General features: G+C 39.7%; 1 protein-coding gene across 1 annotated transcript in view; it reads right to left on the minus strand.

The window, feature by feature from the left end:
* Positions 1-25,292, minus strand: part of LIMCH1 (LIM and calponin homology domains 1) — a 455,814-nt gene that overhangs the window by 84,947 nt on the left and 345,575 nt on the right. The window contains 6 exon segments of the mRNA XM_023738915.1: positions 1,537-1,866; positions 2,803-3,045; positions 5,478-5,780; positions 14,148-14,414; positions 15,854-16,106; positions 23,053-23,248. Coding sequence (XP_023594683.1) covers positions 1,537-1,866; positions 2,803-3,045; positions 5,478-5,780; positions 14,148-14,414; positions 15,854-16,106; positions 23,053-23,248 — 1,592 coding nt within the window.

Below are 25,292 nucleotides of genomic sequence, written 5' to 3' on the forward strand. Positions count from 1 at the left end.
AACAGACAAATCTGTCTTGGAAGAAGTACAGTCAGATTGCTCCTTAGAAGGGAGGATGGCAAGACCCTGTCTCACGTACTTTGGACATGTTATTAGGAGGGACCAGTTCCTGGAGAAGGACATCATGCTTAGTAAAGTAGAGGGCCAGAGAAAGACAGGAAGACCCTTGACAAGATGGATTGATACAGTGGCTGCAATAAATGCAACAATGGGCTCAAACAGCAACAACTGTGAGGATAGCACAGGACTGGGCAGTGTTTCGTTCTGTTGTACGCAGGGTCGCTATGAGTTGGAACCAACTCAACAGCACCTAACAACAACAAAGGATGATATAATCAGATTGAGATCATGGAATGTAAACTCTGGTAAGGGCCTGAGAAAAGTCAAGCCAGCCTGCATGACCCTGGCATCAGGAGACTGAGTGATGGCCCTCCCGGGTTTCAAAGACTTGAGGATGTATTTCTTATTAACTTCTTACCTCTACCCCTCCAGGCCCGTCAGCCACTGAAATCCCAACTATGTGTTTCTGGTGTATTAGCTTATATATCTGTACAACATGCTCTCCTCTATGGTGTTATTCACAGTCTAGAAACAAAGAAACCGTTCCGTACATCATGGCTCATTGACCATTTCTCTTAGATTTCAAGGACAAAACATGGAGGAGATTACCTCAAGCATTTCCTCCTGCCGTGGAGAGCCTTGCTTTGCTCCCACCATGCAGGTGGAATGGAAGTTTCCAGGTTAATCCAGAGTCTTAGAAATGCCCTACATCTGCTTCATGTAAGAGAAGACTAGCCCACAGAACTGGATTCCCAGAAGAGGGCTGGGGAATTGAAAGCTGGATGGCCTCCAGTGAGGTTGAGAAGTGGTAATGCATCTTTGTGGTCTTTATCCAGGCGTTCCCTCACAGATCTGGACTGTGATTTGCCCAAAGAAACCCCTGACTTATAGGAACTCACCTCCAAAAGAGGAGTCCTTTTCTAGTCAAGATTTGTTGTTAAAAAAGCAGGGGAGGGAGGAGTGCTTTATTTTTTGTGTGTGCCTACTTAGACGTTCAAACTTTGAACTTATGATACTACTATTTGTTCCTCCCTCCATGGGACAGGAAAGAGGGAGGTTACAGATAAAACCAATTTTTATCACTACATCTTTAGACAAAATACTAGTGATATCTTTACAACATTCCATATTCAGTATTTTCAGCTAATAACATAATGCTTAATGTAGCCAAGGGGTAAAGGTCACTTGTCGAGATTATTGGCATTCCCAGGCAGTGATTCTGGTGAAAACAGAATCAAAGTGGACACCTGCCATGTAAATTCACACACATGCTTCCCCTCATGTGTATGAATTTACATGGCAGACATCATATTTAAATTTAAATTCGCACACAATGTGACCTGTTAACGTTGCTTTCTCTGCTACTCAGCAAAATGCTGTCATCTCTAGAGGTTTGTTTAATATGCTTCAGCGAACTCTTTAAAAGCAGCAGTGGCTCCCATGCAGATCTGCTTGCATATGTCTGATGAAAAATACCTGCAGTCATTCTGTGGGTTAAGCATGTGGTCTTCCTCTGAGCTGGGAGCAGCCACTGAGGCAGGGGACACAGAGTAAGCTTGAATCTTGCTGCTGTAACTGACGACTTCTTCTCCATCTTCCCTAGGCCCGGACTTGCCAATGCTGAGCCGCTTCCATTTCTGCTGATCTATCTCTGTCACCGGTCCAAAGTGCACAAATTTTTGCCGAGGGCTAGAAGATTTTTTATAGGCCCTTGCTTTGCGACTGGCAAAGTCATCACGGATGGCTGTTTCTGCTTTGATTTCTGGTGAAGGCTCAGGGGTGCAGATGTGCTGAACATCTCCATCCCTGGTCAGAATCAGAAATAAGTTCCAAAAGTCTCTAAGGTTAAGTACAAATTAATAAGAGGTTTTTTTTTTTTTAATACTGTTGTTGTTGTTAGTTGCCGTCGACTTGATTTTGGCTCATAGCAACCCCACGTGTGCAGAGCAGAACTACTGCACAGGGTTCTCAAGGCTGTGACCTTTTGGAAGCAGATCGCCAGGCCTTTCTTTTGAGGTGCCTCCGGGTGGGTTTGAATCGCCAACCTTTTGGCTAGTAGTCGATCACTTAACCATTTGTGCCACTCACATAAAAAAAAAAAAAAAAAAACTTCTATGGTAGAGCAGAATTGCTATTTAATTAATCAAATGAATAAAATGATCATTGTGTTGCTCAGGTAAACAACACTCAGGTTAATAGTTTTTTTTTTTTCCTTAATCTTTTTTTTATTGTTGTAGTTTAAATGAAGTTTACATTTCAAGTTAGTCTCCCATACAAAAATTTATAATACGTTCTTATGTGACCCTAATTGCTCTCCCCTTACTGTGACAGCACATTCCTCCTTCCCACCTGATTCCCCACGTTCAGGTAAATCGTTTTTAAAGCATCACTTCTAGCATAATAATTGATGGCATAAGAAAGTCTTAGATATGACAAAATAATTAAAATTAAAAAAAAATCAATTTTAAATTCCTTGCAGTAAACAAGCCTGTAAAAATAAATAACCATTCGCAATAAGTTGGTTGGCCTAAAAGGGATGTTTTCTGTCCAAGTCGTTTATAACTTTTCATATTAATAAACTTCAACTCATGCAGACTATGGTGTTCTCTAGAAGCTCTGTGTTTTGAGAGGCACTTTTTTCAAGCCATCAAAACAAAAATGATACAAGGATAAGCATTTCATTCTTTCAAAATTAAATAAAACCCCTGCCAGGAAGCAAGACCACAGGAAAACATGACACACCTTGTCTTCTCTGACACTTTCAGCCTCTCCCATGTCTCCAAGTCAGCTTCTGTTATCTTGGAGACTGTGACAAAGCTCGGAGCCTCACGGTGCGGAGTGAGGCTGCCCTGAATCCTCCGCTGTGCCAGGTCATCCTTGTAAAGATCAGGCACCTTCCTGAGTCCTTCCTCCACAGGTTCACTCTCCTGAGCTCGAGGAATACAGGTCACTTTTGCCTTCACCTTTTGTGTTTGGCCCAGGTTCCTGTCAATTTGATCCAACCCCCACATCATTGGAAAAATCAGGTTCAAGGAAGGGGAGCAAACAAACAGAATATCAAGCATGGAAATTCAGAGGCTGAGGACAGAAGGAAATGACGGGAGCAACTTTTCCTTTCTCAAAAATATGGAATCAATTGGAGCTGTGATTATTTTCATCTCTGCTTCCCTTTTAACACTATAATGAGACAGAGTTTTTCCACCAGATGACTGTCTCTAGTTCAGTTAAGGAAAAGAAGCCAAGGCTCATTGAAAGACTATTAAGAACGGTAATGAGATTTCGGTTGACAGTAATGATGCCCATTTCCCACACTATTCAAGTTACTGTAATGAATTCAAGTTTTCTGATTGAATCCCTTAGCCCTCTCGGAATGTCTTTTACTGCATCAGTAAAATGTTCATAACGAGCTCTGCGTGATCCAAATTCTCAGATTAGTTTGAGATAACTGGAACGTTGTTCAGATATTAAACATTGCAACCATAAACCCAGAGCTGCCAGAAAGTACATTTAAATCAATTACTAACAAAAATTTTCAATGTTCAAATTTGGTCTCTGGTTGATGATAACGTTAGTCAGGTTTGGCCAATGTAAACTTGAAGAAAAATGGTATCTTCTTTACCTGTATTTACAGTTAATGCCCATTTATTTATTGTGCTAACAGCTGTCACCTTCATTGATGCTAAAAATGATATTTCTAATGGTTCTAAGAAATGAACAATAGCTGGCTAATGCTGACAAAGTTGTAACTTAAAGCTGTGCAATCTGTAAGTATACATATTCTATCACATAAAATTTAATTTTTAGCTAAATATGATTCTTGTGATAGAAAATCTCAACAATATACACAAATAAGGTTTATTTATCAAAAAAACAAAAATATATCATCCAAGTCAGGAAACCAAGATACATTCTTTTGTTACCTGGACAATTTGGTGTATTTGCAGAGCCTATGCAAACAGGGAAGGCTACAGAATTTTCCATTTTCTTTCACTTTGGGGAAGGGGATCAATGAAGGGCAGAGCAAAGAATCATCAGGGACCATTCCTGGTTTTTTTTTTTAAATCAGTTTTTTGATGCTGTCTAGAGAGGTCATGGGCTGCTCCAGACTCATGTCCCCAAACAGACAAATGCAGCTGGAAATATCAGGAATTAAAATTGCATAGGAGAGAAAGGAAAAAAAGGAGCTAAAAAAGCTACTCCTTTTCCTAACTCAAGCTGCTGATCCTCATCAATATCCCCTGATGCTCGCTGGTTATCCAAAAGACTTTGTTTCACATGCAACAACTGATCCCTTCTACAAGGCCCTCCAAGAATGGTTTGTTACAAGGCATGCGAACAAGGACCTCAAAGACCAAGAGCCTGCTGAAGCTATAATGTGACTTGTGAAAAAATGATGCCAGGTTTTCTGTGCTCTAATCCCTGTTCTACATCTGGAGATGTTTCATGTGTTTTCTATCTACCACTCCTTTAAAAACACTAACACCTCCCCAAATTCAATGACTTCATTCAAAAAAAAAAAAAAAATTTAATTGTGTAAAACACAGCTGACATATTCATATGCTTAGTTTAACAGTCTTACAAGACTTCTAAAGCAATGGGCAAAAAAGATGGCAATTAAATAATGAAGATGCAAACTTGAACCAACTTTGATATAAGGAAAAATGCAAGAATGATAAACTCTGCAGGATGAAATTTAGCAAGCTGACACCTTACATAAAATCATAGCCCTCTTAGGATAAAAATCACTAGCCAAATCCTATCTCATTACGATTTTCCTTTTCCAAATTCACTCCAATATGCATTAGGAGGATAGCAGAAAGGCTGAGTGAAGGAAACTCACTTGAAAACAGTTTTCACGATAGAGCAAATAAGTGTATTATATCATATTATATGTTTGAAAAGTGTTTTTGATGGGAAATATCCATCAATAAATGCCCAGGTGATCTAGCTGGTATGGGGGAAGAAAGAGCAACTCTCATATTTTTTCTTTCCAACATCTAAAAGGAGCTAATGAGAGAAGGCTGTATGGCTTTATGTCTCCTATGAATGGGCTGGAGCAGCCTTGAAAGGAAGCTGTCGCCTGATAGGCAATGGCACAAGACTATTTATGCCAATAATGCCAACCTATGACACTAGCGTCCATATGTGCTGATGCGCCCTGATATAGCACATCTGCACACTGGAATTCAATGTTTACTTGGCAAATTCAGCCTTAATTTGGACATGGCCACTCTAACATCTGCCATCTGCCTTTAAGGGATTGGATGTCTGGAGTTCCATTTCAGAATAAGAAGAAACTACCATTCCAAATGGTATGAAACTGGTGTAGGAAAGAGAGAAACAGGGAGTGATAATACAAATCACCTTCATTTAGTTATGCTCTCTCTCTCTCTCACACGCACACACAAGATGCACACCTTTTAAATTCTAGAGTTTTCCTTTCTGAGATTCCCTTTGAGAGTTGTTTGCTGCCATCTGATTTCTCTGGCTCTTTTTTTCGGTAAGGCCCATACAGCAGCTGATTCAACGGCACCATTGGCTTGATCTGGTTCATCCTTGCTCTCCTTGCAGCAAAGTCATCTTTCTCAAGATCAGGCAGCCGACATGCAACTTCATCTTTAGACTCCGAATCTTTGCCTTGTTGGTGAGCCAGGAACGAGTTTTCTTTGCGCAGGATAATATCACGAACAGCTTCTTTGTCATCACTTAATTGCTTTCGACTGATAGAGCAAAATTAAATGGAACTCCACATGTGACCAGATCAATAAAACATAAAAAAAATTCCCATCTCCAGACAGACAACTGGGTTGTTAGTGAAAGATCTTCTCAGTATCGTTAGTTGTGATGACAACTGTTTATTATTTCAGTCTAAAATGGAAGCATGCTTAGGGTGGGTTTTAAAACTTTGAATCTAGTCAGTTACTAGCAACACTCGAAATACACTTACAGGAACCCATCAGCATCAGAGAGGCAGGATCCTAAATGGCTCTGAAAGTGATAATCCAAATTCTTTTCATGAAATTGGGGGAAAACTAGGGAGCTTTTTGTTACAGTTGTTTTATTTTTAGCACATTAGTAATGTACTCAGTAGGTACTCAATTTGTTTTTAACTGACAGGGCAGAAAGTTAGGCAATCAAAAAATTGAGCTGGGGGAAAGCAGCTGCTAATGAACAAAGCTATGGGGCAGCATACCTAGAATGTGCACCAGATTGCAAAGTGTAAGGAAGGGCTTTCTGCAACACTATGCTAACCTGAAATATCTGGCATAGCTTATGGCCACTCACTGGATGAACTCAAAGCATAAAGGGTTATCTTGCCTGCATCCTCCCATCAGCAGCCCTTTCCTCCCTCCTTTATCCCCATGGCTCTCTACCTCCAAGCTCCTCTTCGTTACATTCTAGATTTCACGTAAATTGTGTTAAGATATTTTGCCAGAACGTGTTAAAAATGATTACTATGGGCTCTTTCTACTTTCAAAGGGGATCTTTAAGGCCCCGAACTTTAAATTCCTAGAGGAACGCAGTTTAATGGTGGCATATTAGGCATTAAGCCCTGGGACTTTTTCATTTTCGTTTTTATTTTGGGAGACAGTGCACAGTGAATTGTGCCTATCTGGCATTTGAGCCCTGGGGGTGCAGTGGTTAAACTACTCAGCTGCTAAACAAAAGGTCAGCAGTTTGAACCCACCAGCCACTCCACAGGAGAAAAATGTGACAGTCTGCTTCTGTAAAAATTGACAGCTTTGGAAACCCTATGGGGCAGTTTTAGTCTGTTCTATAGGGTCTCTGGTGGTGCAGTGGTTAAGAGCTCAGGCTGCTAGCCAAAAGACTGCACTTTGAATCCACGAACTGCTCCTTGGAAACCCTATAAGGCAGTTCTACTCTGTCCTTTAGGGTTACTACGAGCAGGAATTGACTGGATAGCAACGGATTTAGTTTTTTCTGGTTTATGGGCTCACGACTCAACAGCAGTGGGTTTGATTTTGGGGTTTGGTATTTGAACAAATCCCCCTACCTACTCATAAAACCAGCCTTGCTTCTAAATAATAGTAAAATGTCAAAACCATTTTTTTCATTATTTATTATCTTCTCAGTTCATAAGGATGATAAGTAAATAAAATATCTTAACTTCTAAAGAAAGCTCACCTACTTTGTACCTGCTTTCAGAGAGAGGATTATGAGTAAATTATACATCCTCAAAGGGCAACTCATCTCAGAAATAAAGATAGGAGGAATTAGTCTGTTTTAAGACTTAAATGAGCAGTGAAACTCTGTGCACTATGGTCAACCAGGAGGCCCAACTGTGTGTTGATCTGCTCTATGGTGTTTCAGAGAAGGCAGGCCACCATCTTTAAAGGGGGGTTACAGCAGTCCCTCACTCTATCTGACTTCTGGAAAATGAAATCCTCATTAGTCATGCCCAGAAAACCCCTTCTCATTGCTGACCATTGTTCCCAATAAAAATTTAAAACATGGAATTGGGTGGGGGGTGCTTTGCTCCTTGAGTATATTTATTTCTTAATATAGGAAATCCTGCCATTTGAGTTCTGTACCTGACCCTCATTCTCCTGCCTGTTCACTCCCAGGACCCTGCTCGCTCTCCTCCATGCTTGCTCCCCTGACTCCTTAGCCAACAGTCTAGCAAAGACCAACTGGTGTTGGTTGATTGTGAGCTTATGGTCAGTGAGGGAATGATAGGTCATTGACTTAATGCCTACAAAGGCATCATTTAAGAAGTCCATTAATTATGACAATGAATCCAGCTAAGGATTATCAATGTGCTAGGAGTCCTTCTAAGAGTTAACTCATTTATCCATAATAATAACTCTGCAATTTCAGAGTTATTATCATCCCCATTTTGTAGACTAGAAGCTAAGGTTAACAAACTTGCCCAAGTTCAAACAGCTAATGCCTAAGTCAAGACCCAAACCCAGGCAGTCTGGCTCCAGAGACCTTGTTCTTAACCAGTGTACTATCCATTAAATAGAATGATGGCTCAACAGTTAAGCACTCACCTGCTAACTGAGAGGTTAGTGATCTGAACTCACCCAGCAGCTCTGCAGGAGGAAGACTTGGTGATCTGCTTCTATAAAGATTACAGCCTAGGAAACTCTATGGGACAGTTCTACTCTATCACATGGGTTTGCTAGGAGTCAAAAATCCACTCGACAGCACTTAACAACAACAACAACATCCATTAAATAAAGGACCAGTCCTGTTTTGAAAGTATGACATCATTAAAAATATGAGGCATAATCATTACTACGGAAGCAGGAGAAAGATAAATATTTTGGTCACTAAATAAAGGGAACCTGTGAGTTGTGTTTAGAATGGAGCCGTGGTTTGCCCTCCTGGTTATAGACGGCAATCTTGAGCCAGGACTGATGACAATAGAATTCTTACTAATCATACCTTATAATATTTCCACAATGCTTTACAGTTTATAAATCTCTTTTAAATTCACTTTCTCATCTCACTTGATCCTCACAGCCACTCTGTGAAAGACATGTTATAGATGAAGAAACTGAAGTTCAGAGAAGACAGTCCTATTCTAATCCCGGTGTAGGAGCAGATCTTAGCTTGAACCCCTCAAATCCAAGAGGAGCAGTCTTTGTGCTTTTTTACTGAGGGTCCTGTACTTCAACCTCCCTCAGGTCAGCCAGAATTCTCTGGAACAAAACATACCCATTTATGCAAATGGTCATGCCAAATTGTGATGCCAATTTGAGCAGGGAGAAGCTGGTACCTTATGCATCATGCCAGCCCAGCCAGGCTACAAATTCCTCTGGGCGCTCCTTTTTAGGCTACATGCCCAGCGTGACAGGGCTCACTTCAAGTGATCTCAATTTAGATATGTGGACTTAAAAAAGGACAGGGTGAAGAAAGCTTTCCGTATCACTGGCTACTTAAGACATTCATCCGCCCCCTTAAAAAACTGTCACAATGACTGATTTTCCGCTAATTGCTTGAATCCTGTACATTCAGAGCTCCAACACAGACTCACACAGAGAAAAAAATAATGATATAAATTCTGGGCTGGCACTGTTGGCCAAGGAGTAACAAATGCTATGTATAAAGCAGATGGAGTCGCTGCCCAGTGCAAACGGTTCATACTCTCCACTGCTAACCGAAAGGTTGGAGGTTCCAGTCCTCGGAAGAAAAGCCTGTCAATCAGCTTCTGAAAAACCAGCCGCTGAAACCCTATGGAGCACAGTTCTACTCTGACACACGTAGGGTGGCCATGAGTTGGAATGGACTTGACGGTAACTTTTTTTTTAAATAAGGCAGATATGTCAGGAATGTATTCACAGGTGTCTAGTTACCAAAATATTTAAATGACTTATAATCTGCTTTTTTTCTTTTTTAAGGACCTTAATGGAAAGCTTTGGTATATTTTACTTGATTTTTCAATAACTACAATTCTCTGAGCAGCTACTACATTCCAGGTGTGCTAACTTAGATGATAACTCTGCAAGCTAGAAATTACGATACCCACCTAGCAGAGGAGAATATTGAGGCTTCTAGTTCAAATTATCTGAACTTAGGTAAATTAACTTACGTAACTTAAGTAAGGGGCAGACCCAAGACTGTCTGGCTTCATATCCATAAAGATTTGGCATTTTAGTATTTCAAGTCATTCTCAGATGAGTTGCTCTGGGAAAAAGGGGTTGCACCGTGGGCACAGCTCACTGTTTCACGTAGAAGGAGTACAGTCCAAAGTGACACAGTAAGTGCCAAGCCCTGCCTCCAACCTGGCCACTCTGTCCAGTCCCCTCTGAAACAAGTAAGGCTATCATGGTAGGAGAGAGTATGGGCCTGAAGCAGGTGAAGGGGGCGGGGGAAAGCTGTTGTCTCAAAGTTTCTAAGGCTTATATATTTCAAAGTGAATGAGACAATGATTTAAACGAAGGAAGAGCTGGCATTTTCTTTCACCCCCTTTTACTTGACAACACAGAAACAACCAGCTCAGACTGGCAGTCAGTTTATTCTACTGAAAGAAACTGGGCTCTCCAGAAAAGCCTGCTAGGCCCCCTGGGAACGTCCTGGGCAACACCAGAAACCTCCCTGTTCACTCGTCTCCAAACAGGGCAACTGACTCCAGAGTCACAAAGCTTCCTGAAAATTATGTGTCAGACTGTTCCCCAATAACCAAGACTCTGTTCAGCTACAATCAGTGAAACAGGCATCTGGCAAGGAGCGACTTAGGAATATGGGTCTGGCACTTAGTTGCATCTGCTCTTCCTCTAAAGATTTTTAAAATATCTATTGTTCCTTGGAGACTTTTTTCTCTCTGTAATTAATTACTATGTGGTTAAGAAGATTCACAGACTAGCAGAAAAGACTGAGTGCTGAAACATGTGAAAACAATTAGAAACAAAGTACAATCACGTGAAACCTATAATTCAGTTTAAAAAAAAAAAAGTTTATTTCTCCGATGGGAAACACCAAGTAAAAGAACTGAAATCTCCATGGTATTTTAAGTCAGGGGAAGTGAATCTTGGTTCTTATTTTATCCTCTTAAAAACAGAAACCTTGGCTTCTTTGGCAGGATCTTATATTTTAGAGTAATTAAGCTAATTCAATCATAATATAAAAGAGTAGAAAAAAGTAGTTTATATACTTTTTACCTCTATGGAAACTCTAATAAATATTAAACTCCACACATTTGTTAAGAAGTTCTACTTTCTGTCCCTTAATGCTAAGATATCTCCTAATATATAGTCTGACAGGAAACTTGGGACTTCTAAGCTTTTAAACTCATGTGAAAATGAAATAACAGGAACCTTTCCTCCTTTTTCTATATATAGTTCTTAAAAATAAAACAAGGTACGTGAGAATACTTGGGAAACAAAAAACACTCTATGAAAGTAAAGCTTTGTAAGGAGCACTGATGTTTCTGTTAAGTATAATGAAGAGTTGTAAAAGAATAGTGATGATGGTCGCACAACATGGTGACTGCAAATTAACGTCACTGGTACATTTAAATATGGTCACAATGGCATATATATATATATATATTTCACCACAATAAAAGTTTTTACAAAGAAGAACTAATTATAATAATAAAGTAAAGCTTTGTTTTTGGTCCATCCGCCTCCTTCGCTCCCAGATGCCTCTATACTCTTGCAGTGGTTGTTACTTCCCAGTTGAGTCAATTCTGACTCATGCCAACCCCATGTGTGCAGAGTCGAACTGCTCCATAGGGTTTTCAAGGCTGTGCCCTTTCAAAAACAGATGGCCAGCCCTGTCTTCTGAGGTTCCTCTGGATGGGTTCAAACCACCATCGGTTAATAGTTAAGCTCCTAACCATTTGTACCACCCAGGGACTCCCTCTATACTCTACAAACACAGATTTTCCAGCTAAGAAATGGGACACAGGAAGTATCTTGGGTCTCTTTTGGATTCAAAGATGTGGTGTACAGAATTCATCTGGATATCAAATGAAGGACACTGAGGTTAAAATGCTTTGAGAGACATCAGCATATTTCAATGTATCCTTTCTTCCCCAGACATCAAGAATCCTCTTCTTCTTTATGATATGCATTTCATTCTAGTTAAGCTACTTTCTACCACATTAAAAGCAGGATCCCAAATGTGGATAAACTTAGAATGACTTTCAACTCTGCTGTGGCCTGCAAAAATATAAGTGACAGAGACACAGCCACGCCAGCCTGCTGGCATGGTATGTGTAAAACATTTTACAAGAGAGCTAGCAGCAGCATATCTGTCTAACAAATGAATTCTGGGTGTTTGGAGCAGCAGTGTTGTGTTGCTACAGGGGACATTCTCTGGGAATGCATCATTGTCCTGGATCCGATTTCAAAAGCTAAGTCAGAAGATCTGAGGCGATGACATTAACAGATCTACAAATGTCTGCTTAAAAAAGCTAACTTGGATGAAATAGCTAAAAATTAGGCCTGATAATAGGAACTACAGATGGGAGGAAAAAAATGTCACATTAACATAACATTTATTAAACAGAAGTAAATGTTTAAACTAACCGTGATACTATCTATGTGCACAGAATTGGGAGTTGTAACAAAAGAGTTTAATGTTTTATTACAAAATAGAGCTCTCAGTTACTGAAAGGGCATAGTACATTCATGGAATTTCTAGCCTTTGCCCAATTTTTTTCTTTCTCTTCATCACTATTACTCCTGGATGCTCTGAGTTAGCTTAATGTAGCTTCCACTTCTCTTCCCTTGCTTAACTCTTTTGGATACTCTAAAGATGATGGCATCCTTCGTAAATTTTAGCTTAAACACTTCACGAATGTGATAAAAAATAAAGGCACTTGTGTCAAGGACATTAAGATAAACATTTTTGGTAAATTTGCACTTAATCTGTATCACCATTGCCCACTCCCACTGTGCCCTGGTGTTGAAGATAGAAGCAAGAAGAGTCTGAAAAATGGTACATGGTGAGGGGATATTATTCATTTTTATATTCTCAGCATCTAGCCTGGTCTCTGGTACAAGTAGATGCTAAAGTGATATTGAAAAAGCATGTATGTGACAAGGTCTCTGAATCGATTATTTTAATAATATCTGGATTTGTTTTTGGTCTCTCTTTGTTCTGTCTTTGTACTCTCTTCATTATTTCAGAAATAGAGAGTACAGATCTATTTTAGAGTTTTCTAGAAGCACATGTATGCTTAGGGTAGGCATGATTATCTGTGGGATACCATAGACAGGGAAGAAGTATATCCTTGGTTTTTTACAAATACAAAACTACTCTAGGATTAAATCCATAAAAGTCTTAATCTTTCACTTAAGACCTAGACCACAGAAATAACCACATATGGAAAATATACAGAGAAATGGAAAATGTTCCGTTAAATGCGTGGGAGGTAGATGTGTGCTGTGGTCAGAACATCTGAATCTGGCCACCAGGCCAGTGGGTGACTGACTCTAGACCTGCAAGTCACTTACTATCACTGGTCCCCAGTTTCCTCATCTGGAAAATGGGTATGTCATTTACTTCTTAGAATGAAATGGAATAGTAAATGGCACAGGGTTTTATAAATTGCAACTTGTCCAAATTTCATTAGGATCTTTGTGGCTATTATATAAGGAAAATTAACCAGCTGCTTTCTGTGACTTTCTTTGCTGAAAGTTTCCATCTTAATGTAATATGAAGCCATCAGGACTGTATACTATTGCCTTTATTACAATTAAGAGAATTAACTACCCTATTGTTTATGTGTTTTTAAAGCAACATGCTTTAGAAAATGAGTCAAATAAACTCAATCTTACTACTCCCCCTGGGGCAAAGAAAATAAGTGGATTTTTGTAAACCAGCCACTCTTTCTGTGGAGAAAGTTCCCCTTTCCAAAGAAACTATGTTCTAGTTAGGTGCAAAGTAAGATAAGAGCCATTTAGGAGTAGTGTGAAAATTAACAAGCCACAAACAATAGAAAAATAAAACACTATTGCTAGGTAAATCCCCCAGCCAACAAGTGACTGACCACAAATATGCAACTAGGGCTTAGTCTAATGAAGGCAGCAAGAAGCCCACTCTTCACCCTCACTTAAAAGAACCAATAACTGAGCACATAACAGGGGAATGTCCTAAGGTAAAGACTATTATAGGCAGTCCCCGGGTTACAAATGTCCAACTTACGACTTACATACAACCTGTAGTTACGAACCAAGCCCTGTAAAGCCTGTTCAATTAAAAATTCGAGGTACAGAACAAATAAACACTACTTTGTGACATACATCAAAACATTATTATTACCATATTATTATGTTAAAGATGCTTTAGTGTATCTGGAAGTGTTTCTTTAATGTTTTTTTATGCATAGGAAGGTACACTATATACTAAGACAAACATTTGACTGAGATACAAACCATACCTAACTGTTCCGACTTACACACAAATTCAACTTAAAGACAGACTTAGGAACGGAACTTGTTTGTAATCCGGGGACTGCCTGTAACTATTTCTACTTGCTCAGAATAGGGAATTATGCAATGGGAAAAGCAGGAATTGGGAAAACAAGATGGAAACTCTAACACACGAAGCAGATTCCAAACGCTCAGGCATGCACAAAGCCAGGCCGGTCCTGGGTCCCCAGAGCTAACCTGGCAAAGCGCTGTGCTGCCGGCATGACCTTGATTCCAGCTTGCTCTAGCCTTCTGCGCTTTTGGATTTCAACGGCATCTTTTTCTTCAGGCTTGGGAGCCGGTGCCACCGTGGCCCCCTCTGGAGGAGGCTGCTCCTTACCACTGCCACTGGGTAATTCTAACCCACCATTAGAAGGCTTCCTACCAAGGTCCACATGGCTGACTGGGTCCTCTTCAAAAGGAGACCCCACTTCACTTCTCTCTTCCACTATTGTTTCAGGATAGCTAGTGAGTTGGACAATATGGTTAACCAAACTAACAGACAGGACTAGGGGTCAGATAACATTTCATCTCCCAACCAAACTGATATTACTTTTCACTTAAAAAAAAAAAGTCATAGTATACAATGTGGTCCTGGCAATATAAAGGACATTAAATGTAGCCATTTGTTAATAATACATCATAATTTCAACAATGTTTAAGAGCTATTTCAAACTTGATATTGAAAGGCAAAAACTTTTTCTGCTGGAAAGGGAAAATTCATTAGTTTTGTTCAATACTTAAAACTTCCAATGCAATGTTTTTTCAATGGAAAAATCATCGATAGGAATGATGGATGATTAGAGATAACCATGCACCAATCAGGGTGGTTTTGCTGAAAGAATGAGACCAGAATGTAAGTTTATTTTATTGGACTATAAGTTTCTTGAAGGTAAGGACTCTGTCTTATTTACTACTGAGTCCCCAGTAACTAGGAAACAGCACCTAGTACACAGTAGATACACAATGAGACCTTATTAAATAAATGAAAAAATAAGTACAAAAACATAATCAGAGATTAAGGAAAACACTGGTTGTTTCTCTAAAGAGATAAGAAATCAAATGTATCTTCCACTTATTCTGACTGTTTTTCTACATGTGATTTTGAAGCATGTTCCTTGCATTCCTGGTACATGAGCTTGCATCAAGATAAACCTGCATCTAGATAAGGGTCTTTCTGCATAAAGATAAGAGTCTGTCTGCACCTACTTTAACAGGACTGGGAGTCAGGTAGGGCATGGGTGACAGACTTTCAGCTGTGTTCTCAATGTCCTCTCAGTATAACTCGTTTCAAAAATCTGCTCGTTAGAAAGTTCTGATACCTACCACAACATGAAAAAACCTTGAAAGCATTATGCTGATGAAATAAGTCTGACGCAAAAGGAGAAATATTGTATAATCCCACTTATAAGAAATATCCAGAATAGGCAAATGCATAGAGACCAAAGTAGATTAATGGTTACCAGGGACAGGGGGAAAGGAAGAATGGGGAGTTATTGCTTAATGGGTACAGAGTTTCTGTTTGGGGTGTTGAAAAAGTTTTGGAAATTGAAGTGGTGATGGTTGTACAATATTGTGAATGCAAGTGATTTCACTGACTTGTACACTTAAAAATAATTAAAATGGTACATTTTACGTTATATATATTTTTTACCACAATAAAAAATACCCTGCTTATTAGAGAAGTATTTGTTGAATAGCTACTGTGTGCCAGACACTGTTCCAGGTAATCTGATGAAGCTTATATTCATGACAAACTGTCTCCAAGGATCTGTCCTGTCCACCTTCACTTGCACTTTTACATCAAAGTTCTAAAATGGTTACTTAACCTCATGTCCAGGAGCTGTATACCCAATACCACTCGCGCTCAGGCCAGGAAGTAAGCAGCAAAGCTTAGGGCTTACCTGAAGGGCCTCTCCCCACCCAGGGGGGAAGTGGCTGTACTCCAGCTCTTTCTGTACTCCTCTCGCTCTGCCTTCTTCTTTCTCAGAGGAGCGGGGACATAGGCTGTCTGGTTGCTTTTGTTCGGGAGGTATTGGTTAAAAGGCACTGCTGATTTCGGCTCACCGTGGGAAGTCCGCCGCGCAGACATATCATCCTTCTTCACATCTGGCAGCTTCCGATGAGGCAAGTCAGATTCAGAGTCACTTCCTCTCCCTGAAGAAGAGAGGATGGGTGCTGAAAAAGCATGTTGGGTTATCAGAAAATATCCAATGACCAGCGTGCAGTATTAGGGATGTGGTTAAATCTGCGGGTTCCTGGGATTCCTTCCTTAAATTATTCACTTAACAAATCTAAAATATCAGTCTAAATTAGTCTACTTTGGGAAAATCACTCAACACTAATCAAGAAAAAAAAAAGCACAATTTAAGAAATAGAGGTAAGCCAAGCTGTATCTGGGAATTACAATTAGCAACACATTCATAATACAACTGTATGCCTGTTGAGATTATGCGGCTCTCAAAAGAAAAAGCTTAAATTAACCAGTGGAGGTGTTACTGACCACCTGCTTCATGTCTTGCACTGTGCTAGCTATTCTGACATATAAGAATCATAAAGGAATTTGTCTTTGAGTTATCTTTAACCAAATCGCGAAACATCTAGAGAAAGTAAGTTACAACCCAGAAGCAGAGAATATAAGAACAATAGGAATTCAGAAACATGACCAATCAGGGTTACATAAGGGTTTGCCTTCCAGGAAGTGGTCTGAGTTAAAATAAGTGCTCCTCTACCTGGGAGCCCTTTCTGGTTCCCATAACTGGAGCCAATCTTTCTTTCCAGTGGAAAAAACCTATGTCCCTAGAATCCAGACTTTCTGGAGCCATGGAGGCTAGGTGAACCCCTGAAACTATTGCTCTGAGAGAATCTTCAAATCTTAAACCAAAAAATACCCCCCAAAGTTCTTCTTAAAACCAAACAGTAGTTTAGCTTAACTACTGAATGTTTGTCTTGAGCACTGTGCTCTTTTAATATCTATTTATATGGGATCAAATTGACAACAGCAACTCGAAAGATTAGACAAGGAACCTAGGGGCAGTGAGTCTGAGTTTATGTTAATGCGGGAGGAACAACTGGGAAAGGAGGGTGAGAACAGTTGCACAAATTGAAGAATGTAATCAATGTCCTGAATTGTACACGTAGAAATTGTTGCATTGGTGTATGTTCTGCTGTGTATATTCTCAGCAACAACAACAAAAATAAATTATACATACACATACACATATATATAAACAAACAAACAAACAAAACCCCAAACCTGTTGCTGTCAATTCTGACTCAAAGTGACCCTATAGGACAGAGTATAACTGCCCTATGGGGTTCCAAGAAGTGGCTGGTGGATTCGAACTGCTGACATTTTGGTTAGCAGCCAAGCGGTTATTCGTTGGCACTGTGTGTGAGTGTGTGTGTGTGTGTGTGTGTGTGTGTGTGTGTGTGCATACGTATGTATAAAACTTATGCCCCTATTCTTTTCTTCTGGTGCATTATACTTTCTATCTGTATATGAGAATAAGAACTTTATATTATTCATAGTACTTATCTCAGAGTCTTCACACGTGGTGGACATTCTGAAGAATAAACTATCTGACGAATAAATGAACTGATGTGGCTTTAAAAGTGTTTTAGACAACACAAAGGAATTCAGTGTTACCAACATCAGCTTTCTGTTGGGTAATATACCAGTTGCCATGGAGGCGTCTCCAACTCATGGCAACCCCATGTGTGTCAGAATAAAACTGTGCTCCATAGGGTTTTCAGTAGCTGATTTTTCAGAAGTAGATCACTAAGCTTTTCTTCTAAGGAGCCTCTGGGTGGACTTGAACCTCCAGCCTTTTGTTTAGCAGCAGAGCGAGTCAATTATTTGCACTACCCAGGTACTCCTGTTGGAAGAAACAGCCCCTATAATTACATTGTATCTTTCTTTACTTTGTCTCTATCTCACTAGATTTAAGATACCACAGTCTCTAAAACCCTATGGAGCAGCCCTACTCTGCACACATGGGTTTGTCATGAGTTGGAATCGACTCAACAGCAACTAATGATAACAACAACAAGAACTAAGCTACCACGAAAACAAACTAGTTACTGGCTGCCGCCATTTCAAAGCTGGGTGAAGGTCTTAATAACAATTATTACAAGATTATTCAACTCAGTTGCTAGAAAATAGAAATATACTTATTTACACTTGTGAAAAGAACCTTAAACAAAGGAGTCAAGAGACAAGGCCACCTTGCAGAGTGCACAGGGTGTTAAGTCAGATAGGCTTCATTTTGAACTCTGCCACTCACTAGCTATGTAACTTCACATATGTTACTTCAACACTTTAAGCCTCAGTTTCCCAATCTGTAAAATGAAGATACTAATACCATGTATTTCATAGTGCTGTTGGGAGGGTCAAATATAGTGATACAGGTGAGATGACTGGCACAGTACTTGGCACAGAGAACGCTAGCTACTCTTCATGTCACAGTAGTTCTGCATCTGTCAATAACGAGGTGGGGCCCCTAGGTTTGTCTCTAACACACCTAACTGTCCTTTTCTTTTTTTTTTTTTTTAATTTTTGTAGTTAAATGAAGTTTATATTTCAAGTTAGTCTCCCATACAAAATTTTTATACATACATTGTTATGAGACCCTAATTGCTCGCCCCATTCTGCAACACCACACTCCTCCTTTTTCTGCCCCTGATTCCCCATGACCATTCAATCAGCTCCTAACCTTCTCTGCCTTTCCATCTCACCTCTGGACAGAAGCTGCCCCTTTGGTCTCTTGTATCTACTTGACTAAGAGGCACACTCTTCATGAGTATTACTTTATGTCCCACTGACTGTCCTTTTCTGTAAAATGGGAAGGAAATCGTTTGCCCTGCTTTGAAGGACAGCTAGAAATTAAATGATATCATGCCTTTTGAAAGACTGTATAAGTTAAAAGCATTGTCAATAAACAAGTCGTTCATTGTTGCAGATGAAATATTCAGTTTATGAATTATTCATGACATTTGCCTGCAGTCTTCCTCCTGAAGTTTTGACCATTTCATTACTTGTTAGTACTTGATTCATAACTTAGCTCCCTTCCCACCAAGATATACTTAATAAGATATACTTAACAAGTATATCTACCTCTGTGTCATAATAAGATGTTGAGAGACCCCTGTGAATTGCTTTTTATAAACAAATACTAATACTACCTTACTTTTCCATTTTTGACAAAGAATTCTTGGTGGCACAGTGGTTAAAGCGACGGACTCCTAACTGAAAAGTCAGAGGATTGAAACCACCAGCAGCTCTGCGGGAGGAAGATGTGGTAGTCTGCTTCCATAGAGATTTACAGCCTTAGAAACCCTATGGGATTGCTATGAGCTGGAATCGACTCGACAGCAGTAGGGTTTTTTGTTTGTTTGTTTTCCATTTGACAAAACTCTTGGCCTATGTTTCTCCATTATCCCTGTTTTATAAGGGTAGAAAGACAGACTCAGAAGGTTCCCCTTCTCCATGGCTTATTAGCAACAGCTCTACAACTCCAGTTCTGTGCTCCAGACTCCTAGTCTGAACCTCCTTTCTCTTTGACACTCTTCTTTTACAAAAGTCTCCTACACTTAAACTGTCCTGACTTGGGGGAAATACTGCAAACTGTTGAATAAATAAATAATAATAAAAAAAAAACTTCAATAAACAATGAAGTAATGGATTAGAGTTGCCTCAGAGCCTCAATCCTAAAGTCCTATAATCTATAAACATTATTTCTGTACAATATCTAAAATATATTATCTATAATATGCTGAGTGAAAGTCTCAAAATACATCTGTTTAACACATAAACTGATCCCTCCCCCCGCTACAGTACCCTTTGATGGATGTCTTAGACGTTTCAAGAAATGTTAATTTGCCAACATCCCAAGGTAAAGTGGCTCAGTTGAAAGAACTGTAGCTTTATGGTCTTATAGGCAAAGGTCTAATTTCAGCTCTACCACCTACTAGCTGGGTGACCCTGACAAACTTAACTAAACCTTCTGCACCTCAGGGTCCTCATGGGAAAATGGAGATGATAATATTGCTTTTGTAGGTTGTTGTGAGGATTAAATAAGATGGCATAAAGCACCTAGGAAGTGGTTGGCACCCATAACCTTGGTGAATGTTAGATCTCTTTTTATCTAAGGCCGAGGACTTCAAAAACTTTTGACTTCACATCATCCTGTGAATGTGGAAATATACTAGGGTGATTTCTCTATTTACACCCAAAGTTAGGCTAATGCAACATAGCACATAATGATGATGTTATTTTATCAAAGTCTGACCCTTCCTTTTCATGGGGCTACATTCCTCTCTTCCAGCAACCAGGTGTCTTTCTTTCTTCTAAGGTTTCTTTGCCACACTCACCCCAGCTCTTTGCTTTTTTAATTCTCTTCCAGCACTTGAATTTCTCTCATTTCTTATTTTCTCCCTTAATTCATCTTTTATACAAAAGATTAGAATATTCGTCTAACACAGAGCATCATATTTGTAAAATATATTCTTAATTTTAAAAGCACCTGAATGGAAGGTTTGTATTTCTTCTTCAAAGAAGCCCATTAAGTCACCCTTACGTGGCCCTGAAGGGATACTTGTGAAGGTAAGGGAGGGACTGGGCACCTATCTAGTAAGACATATTGGCTGAATCAACCTAGGAGAGCCACAGCATCACAAATGCCCCTTCTGGGTAGCTCTTGTGTCCAATCCACAGAATCAAGGCACTTCTTATGTGCCCTTGATTTTTCTTTATTGGATGGGTCAGTGGGCCTCAATAATAAGAAAATAAAAGATCTCCCTATGTACTTGATAAAGAGATTGGAGAATTTCATGGTAAGACTTGCCCTAATTCATTGTGAGTCCTAGGAAATCAATTTTCAGGACCTAAAAAAATGTTCTTCCAAATATGGAAGTGTTTATTAGGACTATCAATCTTCTTGATCAGCATCACTTTTAAAAACATGCCATATACTCTTATGAAATCCAACATCAATTTGGCTAAAATTATACCACATTTTTTTAAGGCAGATAAAAATTTGTCTTTTCTTTAAAAACCTCATTAAGTCTTGATTAGTTTACAAAAACATGGGCCTTTAGGTATCAGGCTGATTGGTGAGATGTGTAAGATGCTGTTACATGGATAGTGTTCCGTGGAATTCAATTTTAATGTTATTCTTTAGATGGAGAAAACATTTATAAAAAGACTCTATCTTAGCAATCTTCATTGCTGCAAACAAAATTGCACCTCAGTATGTATTAGTACAATATCAGGAATCACCATCTTAAACCCCTTCAAGATGTGGCTCATTATAAACTCTGAACCCCTCAAAGCTGGTGACAGAATAAATAAAGGATCCACATTACCACTGATGAAAAGAGAACAGTGTGAAGGAGATATATTTTTTAAAACCATCAAAATAATATGGACTAAATACAGTAAAACCTGTGAAAGCTGGAACATGTGTAAGGCGGAAACCTGCCAGAGAAGGAAAACAAAAGTATTGTCCACCAACAGAAAGGATAAAAAAGTGGTAAGACTGTACCCTGTCAAAGGCGGAAAACTTGGGAGACCTGTAAACACAAGGCAGTCCCATCGAGTTCTGGCTCTCACAGGTTTCACTGGAGTTAAGATACATTTTGTAAAAGTAAATCTACTTTTTGTTTATGTTAAAGGTCAATTAGATCATGGAAATGGCATTGTGACTGCTAATACTGCGGGTAGTATTTAAGATGTCATATGAAATTTTAGAAATGTTTTTCAAGCAGCTCACAATGGCCCTGGAATTCTTTAGGAGTCACATACTATGTGGTTCCCTGAGGCTAATCTATTTGTTGGAAAGTTTAAGTAATAAAGAAAAGCATTAGTCCAGTCATTCTAGAACAACAACAAAAAAATCTATCCAGCAAAGAGAAAAAAGTGTGAGTAAAATAAGCTTAAGAACATAAGTTTTGGACTCACACTTCTTAATTCTAACACTGTTATAGTACTTACTGATGGTGATCTTTGACACTTAATAGTGTTGGGATGATTATTTAACTTCTCTAAGGCTTATCCGGAAAATAAGAATAAGGAGTATCTTATAGCTCTGTGGTACGACTAAATGAGATACTGTGTGCTCAAGTATTCATTACCCAGATACATTAAGTACTCAACCCATGGATGCAGCTAATGACACAGAATTTTACAGCTGAAGAGAATCTTTTAGCTAGAAAAGATAGCTTTGATCTCAGAGAGTAGGCTTCAGCCCCTAGAAATATTAGCATCAACAGTAATATGTGAAAAAATAGAAAAACCTAAAAATTGCCCACTGGCCTTAGTATGTCTCTGCAAGTTTATACAGGCAGAATCAAGTCATCTTCCCTTCTGTAAAGTACAAGTGTTCAAGCTAAGTAAGGTAAACAGCTTCTGAAAAGTATGCATTAAATTCATATCAGGTTACATGACCATACATTTTTGTAAAGATAAATGATCATTCCTTACAGGTAATATAAAATCAGCTGGATTTAAATCAAACCCAGCCCCAGAACAAACGCAGGCAGTCTGGGCCATGTACTATACATTAACGGCCACCTGCACAGCTCTAGTTGCCCCGGCAGGTATCATAAGGATTAAATCGATTGCCAAGAACCTTGCCAATTAACGTTTCACAATCCTAGGCTTCACAACGTTCATACGTGTGCGGAGTGTGTTTCCAGTTTGCTGGAAGTCAATCCATTTTCACTTATACAGTGTGGTACTCACTTAAGCATTTCCCCTCCTCATACCCAGAGTATGTAAACTTTGGCACAGTTTATGAGCTAATAGTCTGCACCAGGTCTTGATTCACTGAGACCCAGGGAGGAATGATGTAACACATTTTCCAGTAGAAGATATGCTCACTGAGGCAATGTTCAAACAAACTGCTGGCAAAGCCAACCAAAATTCTAAGGGCCATGAAAAACAACGTTCAAAACCATTTCTTCAACCAGTTTATAGAGCTACCAGGTTCCAACAAGGCTGACATGGAGTCAGCTTACCAGAGCCAATCCCTCAGCTGGTGACAATGCAGCCCTTGTTAATGCTTAATTCTGAGATGTGGAGTTTATTAAGACTCTGACCTACCATCGCTGCTTCCCCTGAGGACTACATCTGGGGAAGGTGTCTGCCGGGAACGGGAGCCAAAGGAATCCAGGCTGTCGAAGGAATCATCTCTGCCGTGCCGAGGAGGAGAGAGGGAGTCGCTGCGCTCGGAATCCCAGCAGTCGATGTAGCCACTGTCTCGGATACTTCGCTTAGGACTCTCAATGTCTTCAGTCTCCTGCCCAAAAATAAAACAAAAGAATTATAGACATTACCGCAATAGAAGTAGAGCCTACAATATCAGTAAGAGCTGTGGTCCCCCCGAAATTCTGATGGCATCATATGGAAAAGTTAAGGAGCCCTGGTGGCAGAGTGGTTAAGTGCTCCGCTGCTAACTGAAAGGTCGGCAGTTCGAACCAACCAGCCGCTCTACAGGAGAAAGAAAAAGTTATGGCAACCAGTTGGAGGGTTGATACTCATCTACAAGTCATCATTCCCAATCAGAAAATCACACACTACATTTCCAAGGAAAATGCCCAAGTAACTGAGACCCCACCATGGTTTAAAAAAAAAAAAAAAAGCAAAGGAATTAATAATAAAGGATCACAAAGTTTGGATTCCTAAGAATACACTGGCAGATGAAAACACAAATGAAAAACTAAAATCTTAACCTTGACCCGTCTTTCAGGATCCATAACTGCATGTCTGTTCTGGCAATAAGCCCCTAGTTCAGCCGTGCAACTGCTCCTGTCTGTGCTATCTGGCAAATGCACGCAGAGTCTGTTTTTGCAGCAGAATCAGTTCCGTAAAATCCTGGAGCAGGATGCTTCCATCTCCTTCTACCTTGAAGGGAAATTCCTGCTCTGAAAAGGGGAGCTGTCTTTCTGAGGCAAAAAGTTTTTTTTTTTTTTTTAAAAAAAAAAAAGCAATGAAAAATATGCAAAACGCTTTTCCTGATGCCTCAGAAGAATCCAGGCATGCTCTCTGCTCTCAGCCAGCTCTTGGCGCTGGGGGAACCGAAAGCACTTGTGGCTGACCCACATGTTCAGAGCAGTGAGAACAATGGCTGTCTTTGACAGCCTGTGATTATAAATTCTTTCCAGCACAAGCAGCACATGCTAAAACACTGAAACTCCAGCAGAAGAAAGGTCAGTCCAAGCCATCCTCACTCTCATATTATAATAAAAGCTTTGTTCCCACCAGTGTCTTAGCATTAATTACACTCGTCCGGGCTGAGGAAAACAAAAATAACTCCGGTCACTCAAAGATAAACTTCAATTTAATCTCCCCCAGACTGCCGCTTAAAATCAGGGTTGGGGATGACATTAGCAGAGGGGTATGTTCTCGTCTGAAAAGACTGAACCATCCAACTGTGGATTTCCTGGGATGCTCTGGACCGTCCCCTCCACCTTCCCAATAGAAAGGAAAAAATAAACATTGTTCATGTTAGAATTTTTGAAAACTGGTCTAAACTCTCTAGTGTGCCCACCGGAGCCAACACCTTTGCAGGAAGCACCTTTGGGCTGCTACTATCAATTATATCCTGATCCCCTAACACTCACCAGCGGGAGGCCTTGTGGAGCGAGGGGCACACACAAGGGAGTGAGTGAGAGGAGAAGGCAGGGCTGTGAGCTAGCACCCTGCAGTCTCCACGCAGAGGACATGATTAGTGCCCCTGAAGAATAGGTTGTCAAATTGCTGGGGTGAGTACAGCGGCCATGACCTCCAAGAGGCAGGCAGACATTCCAGTTATGGAAATTAAGGTCGTTTAACTCATAGGTCAAAAGTTAACCAGGACTTCAACAAAAGCCAGGCCCCACTAGCTTAAAAAGAAAGAACTCATGACTCACTGAAAAGTATAGACCTAAACTGGATATGATTTCTTACTTAGTTTCTTTGGAAATGCACGTAATTATCTTGGATAATTTATCTACTGAGAATTGGCCAATGGCTAAAAAAATGAAGATGACTTTTATTAAACACTATGTGTCTGGGGCTGCACTAGATTTTTTTTTTTTTGTATATTACCTCATTCTTACAACCATAATAATGTGGTTATTATTATCCCCATTTTACGAATGAGAAAAATGAGGCTCAGAGAGATTAAGTAATTTTTTTTTTTAATACATGTTTGACAACAAATCTTTTATTTCTCTGGGTTTTTTTTTTCTTTCCTTTTTTTTTTTTATATTGTACTTCAGGTGAAGGCTTACAGAACAAATAGTTTCTCATGAAACAGTAGTACACATGTTGTTTCATGACATTGGTTAACAACCCCACAA

Source organism: Trichechus manatus, unplaced genomic scaffold (assembly GCF_000243295.1).
Source record: "Trichechus manatus latirostris isolate Lorelei unplaced genomic scaffold, TriManLat1.0 scaffold00126, whole genome shotgun sequence".
NCBI lineage: Eukaryota > Metazoa > Chordata > Mammalia > Sirenia > Trichechidae > Trichechus > Trichechus manatus.